Genomic DNA, 17404 nt, shown 5'->3' on the forward strand with positions numbered 1-17404 from the left:
CATGCAACTGGTAGGATAAAGACCAGGCAGCCTCATGTTTCTAAAAGCAAGAGATTTTGGAAATAAGGATGGGAAACTTAAGAGGATGACCAAAAGGTCAATTTCAAAATATCCCAGAAGAGGTACATGAAGGTCACAAAGAAACTGGGAGAAGACGATAACTACTCTAATGCAAGTTCCACTGGAGCTCTTTCCTGGGACTCTGAACAAGTTACAACTCTCTACCTGCCTGGCTTCAGATTGCCTTCTATAATATGAGAACATCTAGAAATACACATTTGGTCTGTGAAAAAAAAAACAGAATTGTGCCAATAAGATCTTAAGAAAAGAAAGGCTGCAACTAAATTTGCATGGTGAGTTGGTGGAGAAACTGAGGCCAAAGGTTTCTTGACTCCTCTTACACTTAGGATCCTGCATTAGTGAGAGTTAGCTAGACTATACTACAATAATGAACAATCCAAAAATGTCAGTGGTTTAAAGCAAAGAGTCTCTACCGCTAATACTACATCTCCACATTGTCCTACTCCAAGAGCAGCTCCATCTGCAGTTTTGCCAATTGCTGTGGCAGATATAAAGAAAGTGTACACATGCGCTCTTAAAACATCAACCCAGAAGTGGCCATAGCACTTCTGCTCGTGTTTTATGATCAAAGTAGGTCATTTGGCTGAACCTACCTAAGGGAATGGGAAGTAAAATACTACTATGTGTTTGTGAAGAGAAATGGAAATATTTGGTAGACAGGACTAATCACTATGTCAAGTGCCCCTCATCAACAGACTGGCAAGGGACAAATGCCCTGGAATTCACAGGGTAATGATCCCAGAGTCTTTCAGTCCCACTAATGATCTAACAGTAAATCTCCATCAACCATTTACTATAGCAGATCCTTCCAAGTAGGAGACAGACTATGTTGAAAATCAGGGAAGAGGAAAGAATTGATGAGGAAGAACAGCAGCTGTATACTCTCTTTCATCTTCTATGCTGGTTAATTTCATGTGTCACCTTGGCTAGGTTATGGTATCCTAGCTATTTGGTCAAACACTGGACTGTCTGTACTGTAAAGGTATTTAATAGATGGGATTTACATCTATCATCAGTTGATTGCACCTGCAATAAACAAAGGAGAGTGCCCTCAACTATGTGGGTAATCTCATCTAATCCACTGGAGGTTTTAAAATCAAGAACTGAGCGTTTCAGGGGTCAAAAGAAGAATTTCTGTTTCAACATTGGTTATTACCAGAATTTCCAGCTTTCCTGGGGAATTTGGACTAAGGACTTCAACACCACTTTTACCAGAGTCTCCAGCCTGTGGCCTGCCCTACAGAGTTCAGACTTAACAGCCTCCACAGCCACACAAGCCAATTCTTTGTAATAAACCAACATATATCCTGTTGGTTCTGTTTCTATGGTGAACCCTAACTAATATACTGCCTGCTATTAGAGTTGCTGGTCCTGAAAGGGGGAAGAGAGAAATAAGACAAAATAAAGTGTCAATGGCTGAAAGATTTCAAACAGGTTATCCTGGAGGTTATTCTTACGCATTATATAGATATCACATTTTTAGTTAAGGTATATTGGAGAGGCCAGAGGGAAGTGCCTGAAAATGTAGAGCTGTGTTCCAGTAGTCATGTTTCTTGAAGATGATTGTATAATGATTTAGCTTTCACAATGTGACTGTGTGACTGTGAAAACCTTGTGTCTGATGTTCCTTTTATCTATGGTATGGACAGATGAGTAAAACAAAGGGATCAAAATAAATAAATAATAGGGGGAACAAATGTTAAAATAAATTTGGTAGATTGAAATGCTAGTGATCAATGAAAGGGAGTGATAAGGGGTTTAGAAAAAAATAGGTGAAACAAAGGCTAAAATTTATTAATTATATACCAAGGATGGAATGATCATATGGTAAGAATATTCATGTTTGTATGTTGTTACGTTAAAAAAAAAAATTAAAAAGTTGGTGGTTCTACAACTCTCTCATTCCTAAAGCCTAACCCTATTTCTGCTGGCCTCCTTTCGCAAGACTGGTGCTGCTGTTCAACAGACTTCAGAAGACGATCTGGCAGTGGGTCTTCTCTTATATTCACCTTCCTTTTGTTTCCTCCACTGGAACTCCAGAACCACATCATCATGCCCCACAAAGGTATGAACAGGGGTGTTCAAGTCAAAGACATTCCAAAGGAGAAGACTATTTTCTCTCCGCAGTTGTGGAACCATCACAGTCACTAATCCATTATTGAAAGGCTTAGGGTAAGAAAGGGAAAAGTATGTGATTATTCCAGGGAGAATCAGATGAGTCTTGAGTTATTCAAAGTTGGAATTCTTCCCTAACTAAAATAAATTTAGATGACGGAAGGTACCAGCCCATCTGGGGAAAAATCTTCCAAATACTGTAAGTTGATCATCACATCTACCTTTCTCTATGCTTATGGAAAGGAACGCAGCAAGGAAAAAAAAACAAAAAAAGGCCCAGCCAAATACTTGAGAATTTTTCATGTTAAAATAAGAAAATCATTCTGACTACTGTACTGTAACACACCACTTTGCATCCTAGCTATTCTCCATGAGTTCCCACACAAGAGTTGCTGCATGAACAGCAAACATAATTCTTGCCATGTGGAAATGCACTAGCAGTACACCATACACATGAAGCATCACTTCCTACTGCCCTACACACTGTAGCTATTTAAAGGAAAACCTCATAATTTCAGGACTGACATGCTTTACTTACCAATATCCAATCTGCTGGGTAGCTAAGGGGCCCAGCTATAATTAATCTCTGTTCTTTAAGGAAGAAACTATATTCACTTAAAAGCACATTTACCTTCATTTCCTCACCTGAAGGCACTTTTCTATTTATTTTAAATAGCAAACATATTAATCCAGAGAAGTATTTCAATTCATAAGAACAGTGACTAATTTCTTGGCAAGTATTCCCAGATGCAAAACAACAATATAATACTCAAATTATCTTCTATGCTCCACGATGCTCCATGGTGACAACCCAATGTACAGAGGTAGTTTTACTATCCTTATTATAATATTTAGATTGATATTAAGGAAATGTATGATCTCTGATAAACTGCTATCAATATAGCAGTGGAAAATTTTTGGAAGATTGGTAACAGCCTAGTTCTTATATTTGAAAAGCATTTTATGGTTTTTAAAGCACTATCATATACATTATTTCAAAACGAAGGCACAGTAAAAATTATTATTCATATTCCAAAAGAGGAGGAAACTGCTACTCAAAAACAAGTTTGCCTGAGACCACAACAATATTAAAGTCATTTTTTTAATAGAGTAATGAATTTATATTTTTTGGCATGGGCAGGTACTGGGAATCAAACCCGGGTCTCCAGCATGGCAGGTGAGAACTCTGCCACTGTGCCACCATTGCCTGCCCCACAAAAATATTAAATGGCAGAGTCAGGTCTTGCTGAATCTAAAGCTAGGGCTCTTTCCTCCATAACCAATTGATTTAAAGCCTCTCAACCCTCTACCCCCATTCCACCCTGCTCCCCTACCATTAATGAACCTCTTTTCAGTACCCGGCTTCTTTGTCTAGCTATGTTAGCAATTCTAATATAGATAGCAATTCAACATTCCAAGGGTAAATTTAAAATAGATAGCAGCTTTTATGTCATCATTACCACCTTTACCCCACCCCAAACCAAAATAGAAAAAGGAAAACTGCTTCACAAATGAAAAAAGAGAAAATGTTCCTTGTGCCGTTCTATCTGAAATACCAACATGAAATTTCCCAGCAAGTAGCAGGGAGGCAGGGTATCTCACTCACCGTGTATCTGGCCTTCCAGACAGGTACCTGGCAAGGAAGAATATTGAGGTATTTCCGAGGCTGGCGGTAATCCCAGAACTGGAATAAAAAAAAATGAGATAATTTGTGAAATAAATGCCATATATAAAAAAAAAAAACCTCAACAATTGAAATAAACATAGCCTTCAAACTCATTACCTTTTGTCCTCTAAAGATACATTTCAATAGTGTATTTTAGTTCAGGCCCCAGAAGCTTGTTACTGTGACAGAGACACAAAGAAATACTTTCACATTTATAAACATTCAGGATTTCATGAGGATCACCAGTTGGGGCAAGTCGCTCAGTCTGCCTGCCTATTAAATGACCTTCAATTCTCACAGGCAGTGGGGACAGCCAAAGCAATAGGTCAAGTCTCCAATCTTGGGGTTTGTTCATATGAAACTTAATCCAGCCAAGAATAAGCTAAGCCTACTTAAAATTATGCTAAGAGTTACCCCTAAAAGAACTTCTTTTGTTGCTCAGATGTGGCCTCTCTCTCTCCAGCCAACACAACAAGCAAACTCACTGCCCTCCCCCATCTACTTGGGACATGACTCCCAGGGGTGTGGACCTTCCTGGCAATGTGGGACAGAAATCTTAGAATGAACTGAGACTCAGCATCAAGGGATTGAGAAAACTCCTAGAATGAGCTGAGACTCAGCATCAATGGATTGAATCAACCTTCTTGACCAAAAGGCGGAAGAGTGAAATGAGACAAAATAAAGTGTCAATGGCTGAGAGATTCCAAACAGAGTCGAGAGGTTACCTTGGAGGTTATTCTTACGCATTAAATAGATATCACCTTGTCAGTCAAGATGTAATGGAGAGGCTGGAGGGAGCTGCCTGAAAATGTAGAGCTGTGTTCCAGCAACCATGTTTCTTGAAGATGATTGTATAATGATATAGCTGTCACAATGTGACTGTGTGATTGTGAAAACCTTGTGTCTGATGCTCCTTTTATTTACCTTATCAACAGATGGGTAAAACATATGGAATAAAAATAAATAATACGGGGAACAAATGTTAAACTAAATTTAGATTGAAATGCTAGTGATCAATGAAAGGGAAGGGTAAGGGGTATGGTATGTAAGCATTTTTTTCTGTTGTCTTTTTATTTCTTTTTCTGAATTGATGCAAATATTATAAGAAATGATCATGATGATGAATATGTAACTATGTGATGATATTGAGAATTACTGATTATATATGTAGAACGAAATGCTCAAAAGTTAAGAATGTTTGCATTTGTTTGTTGTTATATTTTCCCTTTAAACTAAAAACTTAAAAAAAAATAACCATCACTGAAAGCTAAAGGTGACATGTTAACCTTTATCACTATTACACTAGGCAGGATATTAACTAAAATGCACTGACTACTTACTAGATTTAGAGTTTCAAGGTTTTTATCTCATTTACTCTTTATAACAACCATATAATAGATGTTATTCATTTCTTTTTCAAAAGGCAGAATCTAAATTACAAGTGATGTAACTTGTCTAGGAACACACAGGAACACCAATTCTGGAAACCAGATCGTTCAAGTACATACTCATTCAGTCATTCCAACATGTAGGGTGTGGGACTAGAGACTGTAGTGAACAAAAAGGTAAGTCAGACAAAAACCCTGTCTTAGACTTGCATTTGCATCTTATGTGAGGGACAAATATACTTAGAACTCAAGCATTTGTCAACAAAGCAGGAAAACATATAGCACAAAAGGCAGGAAAAGCAAGACTGAAATGCTACACTATTTAGGTACTGAGAAATTATTTTCAAAGTCAGATGATGAGGCACTCTGGAAAAGAATTTGGCAGTTTCTTAAAAAGTTAAGCATACAAACCTGGTATTTAGAGATAAGAATGAAGTTGATCAGGTTGGGATTAAAGTAATTCAGAATACAGGGGTAAGGAAGACTGTATTTTACTACCTCACCTACTCTTTCAGACCAAAGGAAGAAGGTTTTAGTATGTCCAGAACCTAAATTTTCTATAGCACATAAACTAACTCAACCTGTTTGGATAGATCATTTAAACAATCCAAAGATAGGGGGCCAGAATAAGAATGAGAGCTTTTAATCCTGTATAGTTTTAATTTAATCCCTGGATATATCCCAGAGTATATTAAGCAGACAATCAAAAAGTATTGGCAAAGTCCCTTGAAGGATGGGAGAAAAATTATGGAACTATTCAACATTACCACTGGGGAAACTCTGGACACTGTGCCAAACATTAGGGACACCCAAATCAATAGGCCAAGCCCTTGCTCTTGAGGCTTTCTCTTGTAAAGCTTGTGTATGTAGTGGGGAAACTTAGCCTACGTATAGGTATGACTAGAGTCACCTCTGGAGGACCTCTTTTGTTGCTCAGATATGGCCTTTCTCTCTCTAAGCCCAACTCTACAAGTGAAACCATTGCCCTCCCCCCTTACATGGAACATGACATCCAGGAATGAAAGTCTCCCTGGTGGCACAGAGATGACTCTCAGGGGTGAGCCTGGCCCTGGCACTGTGGGATCAACAATACCATACTAACAAAAAGGTGGAAAGGAAGTGTAGCAAATTAGGTATCAGTGGCTGAGAGAGTTCAAATAAAGCTGAGAGGCTACACTGGAGGTCACTTTTACACACGCCACAGTTAGACACTGCCACCTATCATAACCAAGCCACCTATCATAACCAAGCCCCAACCAAAACCATTCCTGCCAGTCCTAAAGAATACTTAGGGGATTGAGGGGCCAAGATGGTGGCTTAGCAATGTGCACGTTTTAGTTCGTCCTCCAGAACAACACTAAATAACCAGAAACAGTACAGAACAGCTCCCAGAGCCATGATAGTGATTGGACACACAGTGTACCCCAGTCTGGACCAGCTGGACCGGCTGCGAGTCTCTGGAACTGTGAGTTCCCCAGGCTGCAGTGGCCGGCGCCCGGCGCCCCTCCCCCACAGGCAGCTTCCCAGAGGAAAAGGAAAGAGACTCTAACAGTAGCAGGGACTGAATCCAACCAAGCACCAATTGTGGCGTTAATAAACAAATTCTGACTACTAAAAATAGGCCCCCAGCTCAGGTGAACCTGGTCAAGGCAGAGGTCGCTTATTGGGCTAACCGAAAAAGAGGAAAGGGGATGAAATGGAAGCTTTTGTGGCTGTTTCTACAGAGGCTTGGCTGCCTCTGGATTCAGCGGCGAGACTACTCGGGCTGCAACTGCCCCAGGCATAGGCAGAAACAGACTGCTTTCAGGGCTGTCTCCTGCCTGTTCCCCAGGGGAGGGGTGAAGCCCAACTTAGGTGGAATCCCTCTCTCAAGGAATTCAGACCCCAGAGCTTGGCAATTTGAAGCCATTAAAACCAGCCTACAAACTCTCCTCTGTTTCCACCACGCCCACAGCAGGGAGAGCCTTCCAGAGTTAAAGGAGCCACAAGATCTTTTGCTGGTGGGACCTGCAGGCAGACAAGTGCCACATACTGGGCAGGATAAGAAAAACAGAGCCCAGAGACATCACAGGAAAGTCTTTTAACCTGCTGGGTCTCACCCTCAGGGAAAACTGAAGCAGGTGACTCCTTGCCCCTGATAGGAGGCCAGTTTAGTCCGGAAAAAACCGGCTGGAGTCTGTAACATCTATGTAGACCCTCCTAAGGGTGGGGAGGGAAAAGGCACCTTACAAGCAGGACAAGAAACAAGAAAACAAGAACTGAAAAATTATCTTCTGTTAAACAAAACTTAAGCTAGAGGCCCAGAAAAAGCTGAACTGAAGGTCAAAAAACAGATAGGCAACAAACTCATCAGGCAAGAAAACCCTAGGTAAGATAAGTGAAAGCAATCTCCAGAATAAACTAATTAATGTAATTAAATGTCTAGACGCCAGCAAAAAATAACAAATCACACCAGAAAAATTGAAGATATGGCCCAGTCAAAGGAACAAACCAATAGTTCAAATGAGATACAGGAGCTGAAACAATTAATTCAGAATATACGAACAGAAATGGAAAACCTCATCAAAAACCAAATCAATGAATTGAGGGAGGATATAAAGAAGGCAAGGACCGAACAAAAAGAAGAAATGGAAAATCTGAAAAAACAAATCACAGAACTTATGGGAATGAAAGATACAGTAGAAGAGATGAAAAAAACAATGAAAACCTACAATGGTAAATTTCAAGAGACAGAGGTTAGATTACTGAACTGGAGGATGGAACATCTGAAATCCAAAAAGAAACAGAAATTATAGGGAAAAGAATGGAAAAATATGAGCAGGGACTCAGGGAATTGAATGATAATATGAAGTGCACAAATATACGTGCTGTGGATGTCCCAGAAGGAGAAGAGAAGGGAAAAAGAGGAGAAAAACTAATGGAAGAAATTATCACTGAAAATTTCGCAACTCTTATGAAAGACCTAAAATTACAGATCCAAGAAGTGCAGCGCACCCCAAAGAGAATAGATCCAAATAGATGTTCTCCAAGACACTTACTAGTCAGAATGTCAGAGGTCAAAGAGAAAGAGAGGATCTTGAAAGCAGCAAGAGAAAAACAATCCATCACATACAAGGAAAACCCAATAAGACTATGTGTGGATTTCTCAGCAGAAACCATGGAGGCGAGAAAACAGTGGGATGATATATTTAAATTACTAAAAGAGAAAAACTGCCAACCAAGAATTCTATACCCAGCAAAATTGTCCTTCAAAAATGAGGGAGAAATTAAAACATTTTCAGACAAAAAGTCACTGAGAGAATTTGTGACCAGCTCTCCAAGAAATACTAAAGGGAGCACTAGAGACTAGTACGAAAAGACAGAAGAGAGAGGTGTGGAGAAGAGTGTAGAAAGAAGGAAAATTAGATATGACATATAAAATACAAAACGCAAAATGGTAGAGGAAAGTACTACCCAAACAGTAATAACACTAAATGTTAATGGATTGAACTCCCCAATCAAAAGACATAGACTGGCAGAATGGGTTAAAAAGCAGGATCCTTCTATATGCTGTCTACAGGACACACATCTTAGACCCAAAAACATAGGTTGAAAGTGAAAGGTTGGGAAAAGATATTTCATGCAAACAACAATCAGAAAAGAGCAGGAGTAGCTATACTAATATCCAACTAATATCCAGACTTCAAATGTAAAACAGTTAAAAGAGACAAAGAAGGATACTATGTACTAATAAAAGGAACAATTCAAGAAGACATAACAACCATAAATATTTATGCACTGAACCAGAAGCCCCAAAATACGTGAGGCAAACACTGAGCAGAAAAATACACACATCTACCATAACAGTTGGAGACTTCAATTCCCCATTCTCATCAATGGACAGAACATCAATGGACAGATATTTATAGAACATTACACCCCACAACAGCAGGATACACCTTTTTTCTCAAGTGCTCATGGATCATTCTCAAAGATAGACCATATGCTGGGTCACAAAGCAAGTCTCAACAAATTAAAAAAGATTGAAATCATACACAACACTTTCTCAGATCATAAAGGAATGAAGTTGGAAATCATTAATAGGCAGAGTGCCAGAAAATTCACAAATACGTGGAGGCTCAACAACACACTCTTAAACAACCAGTGGGTCAAGGAAGAAATTACAAGAGAAATCAGTAAATATCTTGAGGCAAATGAAAATGAAAACACAACATATCAAAACTTATGGGATACAGCAAAGGCAGTGCTAAGAGGGAAATTTATTGCCCTAAATGCCTATATCAAACAAGAAGAAAGGGCAAAAATTCGGGAATTAACTGTCCACTTGGAAGAACTGGAGAAAGAACAGCAAACTAACCCCAAAGCAAGCAAAAGGAAAGAAATAACAAAGATTAGAGCAGAAATAAATGAAATTGAGAACATGAAAACAATTGAGAAAATCAATAAGACCAGAAGTTGGTTCTATGAGAAATCAATAAGATTGATGGGCCCTTAGCAGATTGACAAAAAGAAGAAGAGAGAGGATGCAAATAAATAAGATCAGAAATGGAAGAGGAGACATAACCACTGACCTCACAGAAATAAAGGAGGTAATAACAGGATACTATCAACAACTTTATGCTAATAAATACAACAATGTAGATGAAATGGACAACTTCCTAGAAAGGCATGAACAACCAACTTTGACTCAAGAAGAAATAGATGACCTCAACAAACCAATCACAAGTAAAGAAATTAAATCAGTCATTCAAAAGCTTCCCAAAAAGAAAAGTCCAGGACCAGATGGCTTCACATGTGAATTCTACCAAACATTCCAGAAAGAATTAGTACCAACCGTGCTCAAACTCTTCAAAAAAACTGAAGTGGAGGGAAAGCTACCTAATTCATTCTATGAAGCCAACATCACCCTCATACCAAAACCAGGCAAAGATATTACAAAAAAAGAAAACTACAGACCAATCTCTCTAATGAATATAGATGCAAAAATTCTCAACAAAATCCTAGCAAATCGAATCCAGCAACACATTAAAAGAATTATACATCATGACCAAGTAGGATTCATCCCAGGTATGCAAGGATGATTCAACATAAGAAAATCAATTAATGTAATACACCATATCAACAAATCAAAGCAAAAAAACCACATAATCGTCTCGATTGATGTAGAGAAGGCATTTGATAAAATTCAACAACCTTTCCCGTTGAAAACACTTCAAAGGATAGGAATACAAGGAAATTTCCTTAAAATGATAAAGGGAATATATGAAAAACCCACAGCAAATATCATCCTCAATGGGGAAAACCTAAAAACTTTCCCCCTAAGATCAGGAACAAGACAAGGATGTCCACTATCATCACTGTTATTCAACATTGTGTTTGAAGTCCTAGCCAGAGCAATTAGACAAGAAAAAGAAATACAAGGCATCAAAATTGGAAAGGAGGAAGTAAAACTCTCACTGTTTGCGGATGATATGATACTATATGTCGAAAACCCCGAAAAATCCACAGCAAAACTACTAGAGCTAATAAATGAGTGCAGCAAAGTGGCAGGTTACAAGATCAACACTCAAAAATCTGTAGTGTTTCTATACACTAGCAATGAACAAGTTGAGGGTGAAATCAAGAAACGAATTCCATTTACAATTGCAACTAAAAGAATAAATACTTAGGAATAAATTTAACTACAGAGACAAAAGACCTATACAAAGAAAACTACAAGAAACTGTTAAAAGAAATCACAGAAGAACTAAACAGATGGAAGGGCATACCGTGCTCATGGATTGGAAGACTAAATATAGTTAAGATGTCAATTCTACCTAAATTGAGTTACAGATTCAATAACTACCAATCAAAATCCCAACAACTTACTTTTCAGAAATAGAAAAACCAATAAGCAAATTTATCTGGAAGGGCAGGGTGCCCCGAATTGCTAAAAGTATCTTGAGGAACAAAAACGAAGCTGGAGGTCTCATGCTGCCTGACTTTAAGGCATATTATGAAGCCACAGTGGTCAAAACAGCATGGTACTGGCACAAAGATATATTGACCAATGGAATCGAACAGAGTGTTCAGACATAGACCCTCTCATCTATGGACATTTCATCTTTGATAAGGCAGTCAAGCCAACTCATTTTGGACAGAACAGTCTCTTCAATGAATGGTGCCTAGAGAACTGGATATCCATATGCAAAAGAATGAAAGAGGACCCGTATCTCACACCCTATACAAAAGCTAACTCAAAATGGATCAAAGATCTAAACATTAGGTCTAAGACCATAAAAAAGTTAGAGGAAAATGTAGGGAGATATCTTATAAATCTTATAATTGGAGGCGGGTTTATGGACCTTACACCTAAAGCAAGCACACTGAAGAAAGAAAGAAATGGGAGCTCCTCAAAAGAAAACACTTTTGTGCATCAAAGAACTTCATCAAGAAAGTAAAAAGACAGCCTACACAATGGGAGACAATATTTGGAAATGACATATCAGATAAAGGTCTAGTATCCAGAATTTATAAAGAGATCATTCAACTCAACAACAAAAAGACAGCCAACCCAATTACAAAATGGGAAAAAGACTTGAACAGACATTTCTCAGAAGAGGAAATACAAATGGCCAAAAGGCACATGAAGAGATGCTCAACGTCCCTGGCCATTAGAGAAATGCAAGTCAAAAGCACAATGAGATATCATCTCACACCCACCAGAATGGCCATTATCAACAAAACAGAAAATGACAAGTGCTGGAGAGGATGTGGAGAAAGAGGCACACTTATTCACTGTTGGTGGGAATGTCAAATGGTGCAACCACTGTGGAAGGCAGTTTGGCAGTTCCTCAAAGAGCTGAATATAGAATTGCCATATGACTCAGTGATACCATTGCCAGGTATCTACTCAGAGGACTTACGGGCAAAGACACAAATGGACACTTGCACACCAATGTTTATAGCAGCATTATTTACAATTGCAAAGAGATGGAAACAGCCAAAATGTCCATCAACAGATGAGTGGCTAAACAAACTGTGGTATATACATATGATGGAATATTATGCAGCTTTAAGACAGAATAAACTTTGGAAGTATGTAACAACATGGATGGACCTTGAGAACATCTTGCTGAGTGAGACTAGCCAAAAACTAAAGGACAAATACTGTATGGTCTCACTGATATGAACTGACATTAGTGAATAAACTTGGAATATGTCGTTGGTAACAGAGACCATCAGGAGATAGAAATAGGGGAAGATATTGGGTAATTGGAGTTGAAGACTCTGCACAGACAAACTATGCAACAGGAATGGATACAAAAACACAGAAATGGACAGCACAATACTACCTAACTGTAATGTAATTATGTTAATACACTGAATGAAGTTGCATGTAAGAATGATAGAGGGAGGAGGGCTGGGGACATAAATGAAATCAGAAAGAAAGATAGATGTTAAAGTTCGAGACGGTATAATCTAGGAATGCCTAGAGTGTATAGTAATAGTGAAATGTACAATGTACAAATTTTAACAATGTTTTTGTATGAGGAAGAACAAAGGAATGTCATTATTGTAGGGTGCTTAAAATAGATGATAGTTAATACTTTAAAATGTCACTTTATGTGTGAGACTAAAGCAAAAAATGTTTATTTGTTACAAAATTTATATTTTGACTAGAGCATTTCCTAATATAACTCATGTAGATAGTTTGATTGAATGTCATAAGTACTTGGAATCTCAGGTAGCACATGAGATTTTGTTGGTTTGTCCAGAGTGATGCCCCGATGAATCCCAGAGTGATTTGATCAGTGACTGGAAAAGGATTTGCAAGCCCCCTTCGGGGAATGGTGGGAGCGGGGAGAAATTCAACTTCCCCAAGTTGAATTCTTGATATTCTCACAAGCAGTGTGGACAACCAAAGCTATAGGCTGAGCCCCCAGTCTTGGGGTTTGTTCATGTGAAACTTAACCCCACAAAGGAAAGGTCAAGCCTACTTAAAATTCAGGCCGAAGAGTCACCCCCAAGAGAGCCTCTTTTGCTGCTCAGATGTGGCCTCTCTCTCCAGCTAACATGACAAGCAGTCTCACCACCCTCCCCCTCTCTGCATGGGACATGACTCCCAGGGGTGTGGTTCTTCCTGGCAACGTGGGACAGAAATCCTGGAATGAGCTGAGACTCAGCATCAACGGACTGAGAAAAACCCTAGAATGAGCTGAGAATTAACATCAAGGGATTGAGAGAACCTTCTTGACCAAAGGGGGAAGAGTGAAATGAGACTAAGTGTCAATGGCTGAGAGATTCCAAACAGAATCGAGAGGTTATCCTGCAGGTTATTCTTATGTATTAAGTAGATATAACCTTGTTGTTCAAGATGTAGTAGAGAGGCTGGAGGAAACTGCCTGAAAATGTAGAGCTGTGTTCCAGTAGCCATGTTTCTTGATGATGATTGAACAATGATATAGCTTTCACAATGAGACTCTGTGAATGTGAAAACCTTACGTCTGATGCTCCTTTTAGCTACTATATCAAGAGAAGAGTAGACCATATGGAATAAAAATAAATAATAGGGGGGAACAAATGCTAAAATAAATTTAGTTTGAAATGCTAGTGGTAAATGAAAGCGAGGGGTAAGGGGTATGGTATGTATAATCTTTTTTTCTCTATTATCATTTTATTTCTTTTTCTGTTATCTTTTTATTTCTTTTTCTAAATTGATGCAAATGTTCTAAGAAATGATGAATATGCAACTATGTGATGATATTAAGAATCACTGATTGTATATGTAGAATGGAATGATATCTTAATGTTTTGTTTGTTAATTTTTCTTAATTAATAAAAAAAGTTAAAAAAAAAAAAAAAAAGAATACTTAGGGCATTGTATAAGATTCTACAAAGTTCCACTCACTAGGGTAACTTTCCAAAACCTACAACCTCCAGATGGGTCCCTGGACAAGATAAATCCTGAAATACAGAGGGGCCAGCCCTTCCATAACATCAGTTAGTTTCATCCCCCTACCCTATATTATTGACAGCCCCTTCCAACATGAAAAAGTTGGAACGGGCATAGCCATAAAGAGTGGGAGAGAGATCAAAGGTAATGGTGGAATTATACAGAGAAGGTAGGGTTTAACAAATGAATATGATTGCTGAATTATTATATTGATATTTATTTTAGTCTCCAGGATCTTAGAGCAGCTAGAAGTAAAACCCAAAATTGTGAAATTGTAACCCATACCAAATTCTGACATCTGTCCTACAACTAAGTGTTGCAATGTACTTTGAAATTTATTGCTTTTATGTATAAATGCTATTTAAAGAGAAGGAGGAGTTTAAAAGAGAAGATAGGATTTAACAAATGAGCATGACTGCTAAATCACTATACTGATATTTCTGTTGGTCTCCAGTGTCTTGGAGCAGCTAGAAGAAAAAATGAAAAGTCATGGAACTGTAACCCATACCAAACTTTAAAATCTGTTTTATAACTATTTTTTAAAATGTACTTGGAAATTTACTGCTTTTTTGTTATATATGTTATATTTCACAATAAAAAAAGTTAAACTTACACATACCAATGATCCAACAATCCAAAGCCTACATGTTTACCTTTAAAAAAAAAAAGAAAACTTACCTTCAAACAGAAATCTACATGAGTATTTATAGCCACTCTAGTCACAATCATCAAAAACTGGAAACAGCTCAAATGTACTTCAACAATGACTAGATAATAAATTGTGGTATGTCCATACAATGGATTACAACTGAGCAATAAAAAATATATGTACTCTTGATTCTTGAAACAACTTGATTAATCTTAAAGGCAATACGATGAATGAAAAAAAAAGTCTGTGTCAAAAGGTTACCTACTGTATAATTTCATTTACATGACATTCTTTGGGGCAGGGGAGGCTTTGATTACAAAGATAGTAGTTTTGGGAGGTGATGGTATTCTGAATCCTGATTGTGGTGGTAGTTATCCAAAACAATACATGTTGAAATTGTAGAGAACTGTATGCCTTTCCTGAAAAAAGGTCATTTTTTTTCAGTATGATGACTCAAAAAAAAAGATGAGGAAAAGACTTATTCTAATATAAAGTGTTGGAATGGATATGGGGTAACTCTCAATTATTGATACAACTACTTTAGATAAGCTGTTTGGCCTTATGTACTGAGGCTAAGCATATGCTACCCTATGACCCAGCAATCCTAAGTTTATGCCTCAGAGAAATGTGTCTATATGTCATCTAAACACATAAAAAAATGTTCATAGCTTGCTTTACTCACAATAGGCCTAAACTGGAAATAATCCAATTGCCCATTGTGCCAGTTTGAATCTGGGGTATACCTCAGAAAAACCATGTCCTTTAAACCTCATTCAATATTGCTGGCTGGGATCTTTTTTATTGTTTCCATGGAGATGCGGCCCACCCACACATGTGGGTGATAAGTTTTGATTAGATGGATTCCATGGAGTTGTGTCTCTACCCATTCAAGGTCGGGTTTGCTTACTGGAGACCTTTAAGAGGGAACCATTTTGGAAAGAGCCATGAGAGCCTATGAACCTTTGGAGATGAAGAAGCAAGAAGAGAAAGTTGGCAGACTTCGCCATGTGCCCTTCGTCATGGTCAGGTTCATGTGTCAACTTGGCCAAGTGGTGATACCTGCTTGTCTGGTTGGGCAAGTGCTGACCTGCCTGTTGCAATGAGAACATTTCATAGAATTAAATCATGAGCACGTCAGCTGCATACAAAGCTGATTCCATTTGTAATCAGCCAAGGGGAGTATCTTCTGCAATGAGTGATGCTTAATCTAATCACTGGAAGCCTTTTAAGGAGGATTCAGAAGAGACAGGCTCTCTTCCTGCTTTGGTTGGCGAGCCTCTCCTGTGGAGTTCTTCAAAATTGTCGGCTTCACAGCCTGCCCTGTGGATTTTGGACTCTGTTCCCACAGTTATGTGAGACACTTTCATAAATTTTATATTTATGAATATTTCCTGTTGATTTTGTTTCTCTAGTGAACCCTAACTAATACACCCTCCCAGCTGAAAGAGAAACTCTGAACTTCATCAGCCTTTCTTGAGTGAAGGTAACCTCTTGTCGCTGCCTTAATTTGGACATTTTCATAGGCCTGCCTTGATTTGGATACTTGCACGACTTTAGAACTTGCAACTTAATAGATTCCCCTTTTTAAAAGTCATTCCATTTCTGGTATATCACATTCTGGCAGCTTGCAAACTAGAACACCATAAACAGGAAAATGGATAAGTAAGTTGTTACATATTACACAAGTAAATAATAAATTACTGATACCTACAACAAAATAGATGAATCTCACTAAAGGTATTAGGTTAAGTGAAAGAAACCAGATACACAATAGCACATACTGTATGACTTCATTTATATGAAGTTAAAGAGAGAGGAATACTAATCAATAGTGACAGAGTTCAGAATAGTAGTTGTTTCTGGAGGGTGGAACCGACTGGGCATAAGAGAATTTTCTGGGATGCTAGAAATGTTCTATATCTTGATCTGGGAGTAGTTACCTGACTTTTACGTGTGTAAAAATTCATCAAGATACACACTTATAGTTAGTGAACTTTGCACATTTTATTGAATCTATGTTATATACGTTAATGAAAATGTTTTAAAGAGATGAAAGGGGTGGTGCGAAGGTGGCTCAGTGGCAGAAGACCATGCCGGAGACCCAGGTACAACTCCCTGCCTGCCCATGCAAAAAAAAAAAAAAAAAAAAAGAGGGAGAGAGATGAAAGGGGTGCACGGGTGGTTCAGTGGTAGAATGCTTGCCTTGTCTATGGGAGACCCGAGTTCAATTCCCAGACCATGCACCCCCCCCCCAAAAAAGATGAAAGGCATATGAAATAACATGACATCTGGGGGTACAGGCACAATGGTAGCCTAAGTAAAATCAGACTGACCATAAATGGATAACTGTTGAAGCTGAAAAAGAGACACATGAAGGTTCCTATTATTGCTCTGCTTTTACACACATTTGAAATGTTATAAAATAAAGTTTTTTTAATGGAAAACAAAACAAAACAAGTAAAAGGACTTATGTATTTGGCAATGACAGACTAAATAGCTCATACCAACTTTCCCACTGAGAACAACCAAGAAAGCTGAACAAAATATAAAAAGAATCTATCTGATGGTCT

The 17404-nt window shown here is 38.2% G+C and overlaps 1 protein-coding gene across 6 annotated transcripts in view; it reads right to left on the reverse strand.

Moving 5' to 3' along the window:
* WDR59 (WD repeat domain 59) overlaps positions 1 to 17404 on the reverse strand; it is a 139017-nt gene that overhangs the window by 54459 nt on the left and 67154 nt on the right. For all 6 annotated transcript variants that reach the window (XM_077133033.1, XM_077133031.1, XM_077133030.1 and 3 more), the window contains 2 exons: positions 3803 to 3880; positions 2091 to 2247 (listed from right to left, as the gene is read on the reverse strand). In XM_077133033.1, the coding sequence (XP_076989148.1) occupies positions 2091 to 2247; positions 3803 to 3880 (235 nt within the window). The remainder of the gene's footprint in view (positions 1 to 2090; positions 2248 to 3802; positions 3881 to 17404) is intronic.

This window comes from Tamandua tetradactyla, chromosome 16 (genome assembly GCF_023851605.1).
Source record: "Tamandua tetradactyla isolate mTamTet1 chromosome 16, mTamTet1.pri, whole genome shotgun sequence".
In the NCBI taxonomy this organism is placed as follows: domain Eukaryota; kingdom Metazoa; phylum Chordata; class Mammalia; order Pilosa; family Myrmecophagidae; genus Tamandua; species Tamandua tetradactyla.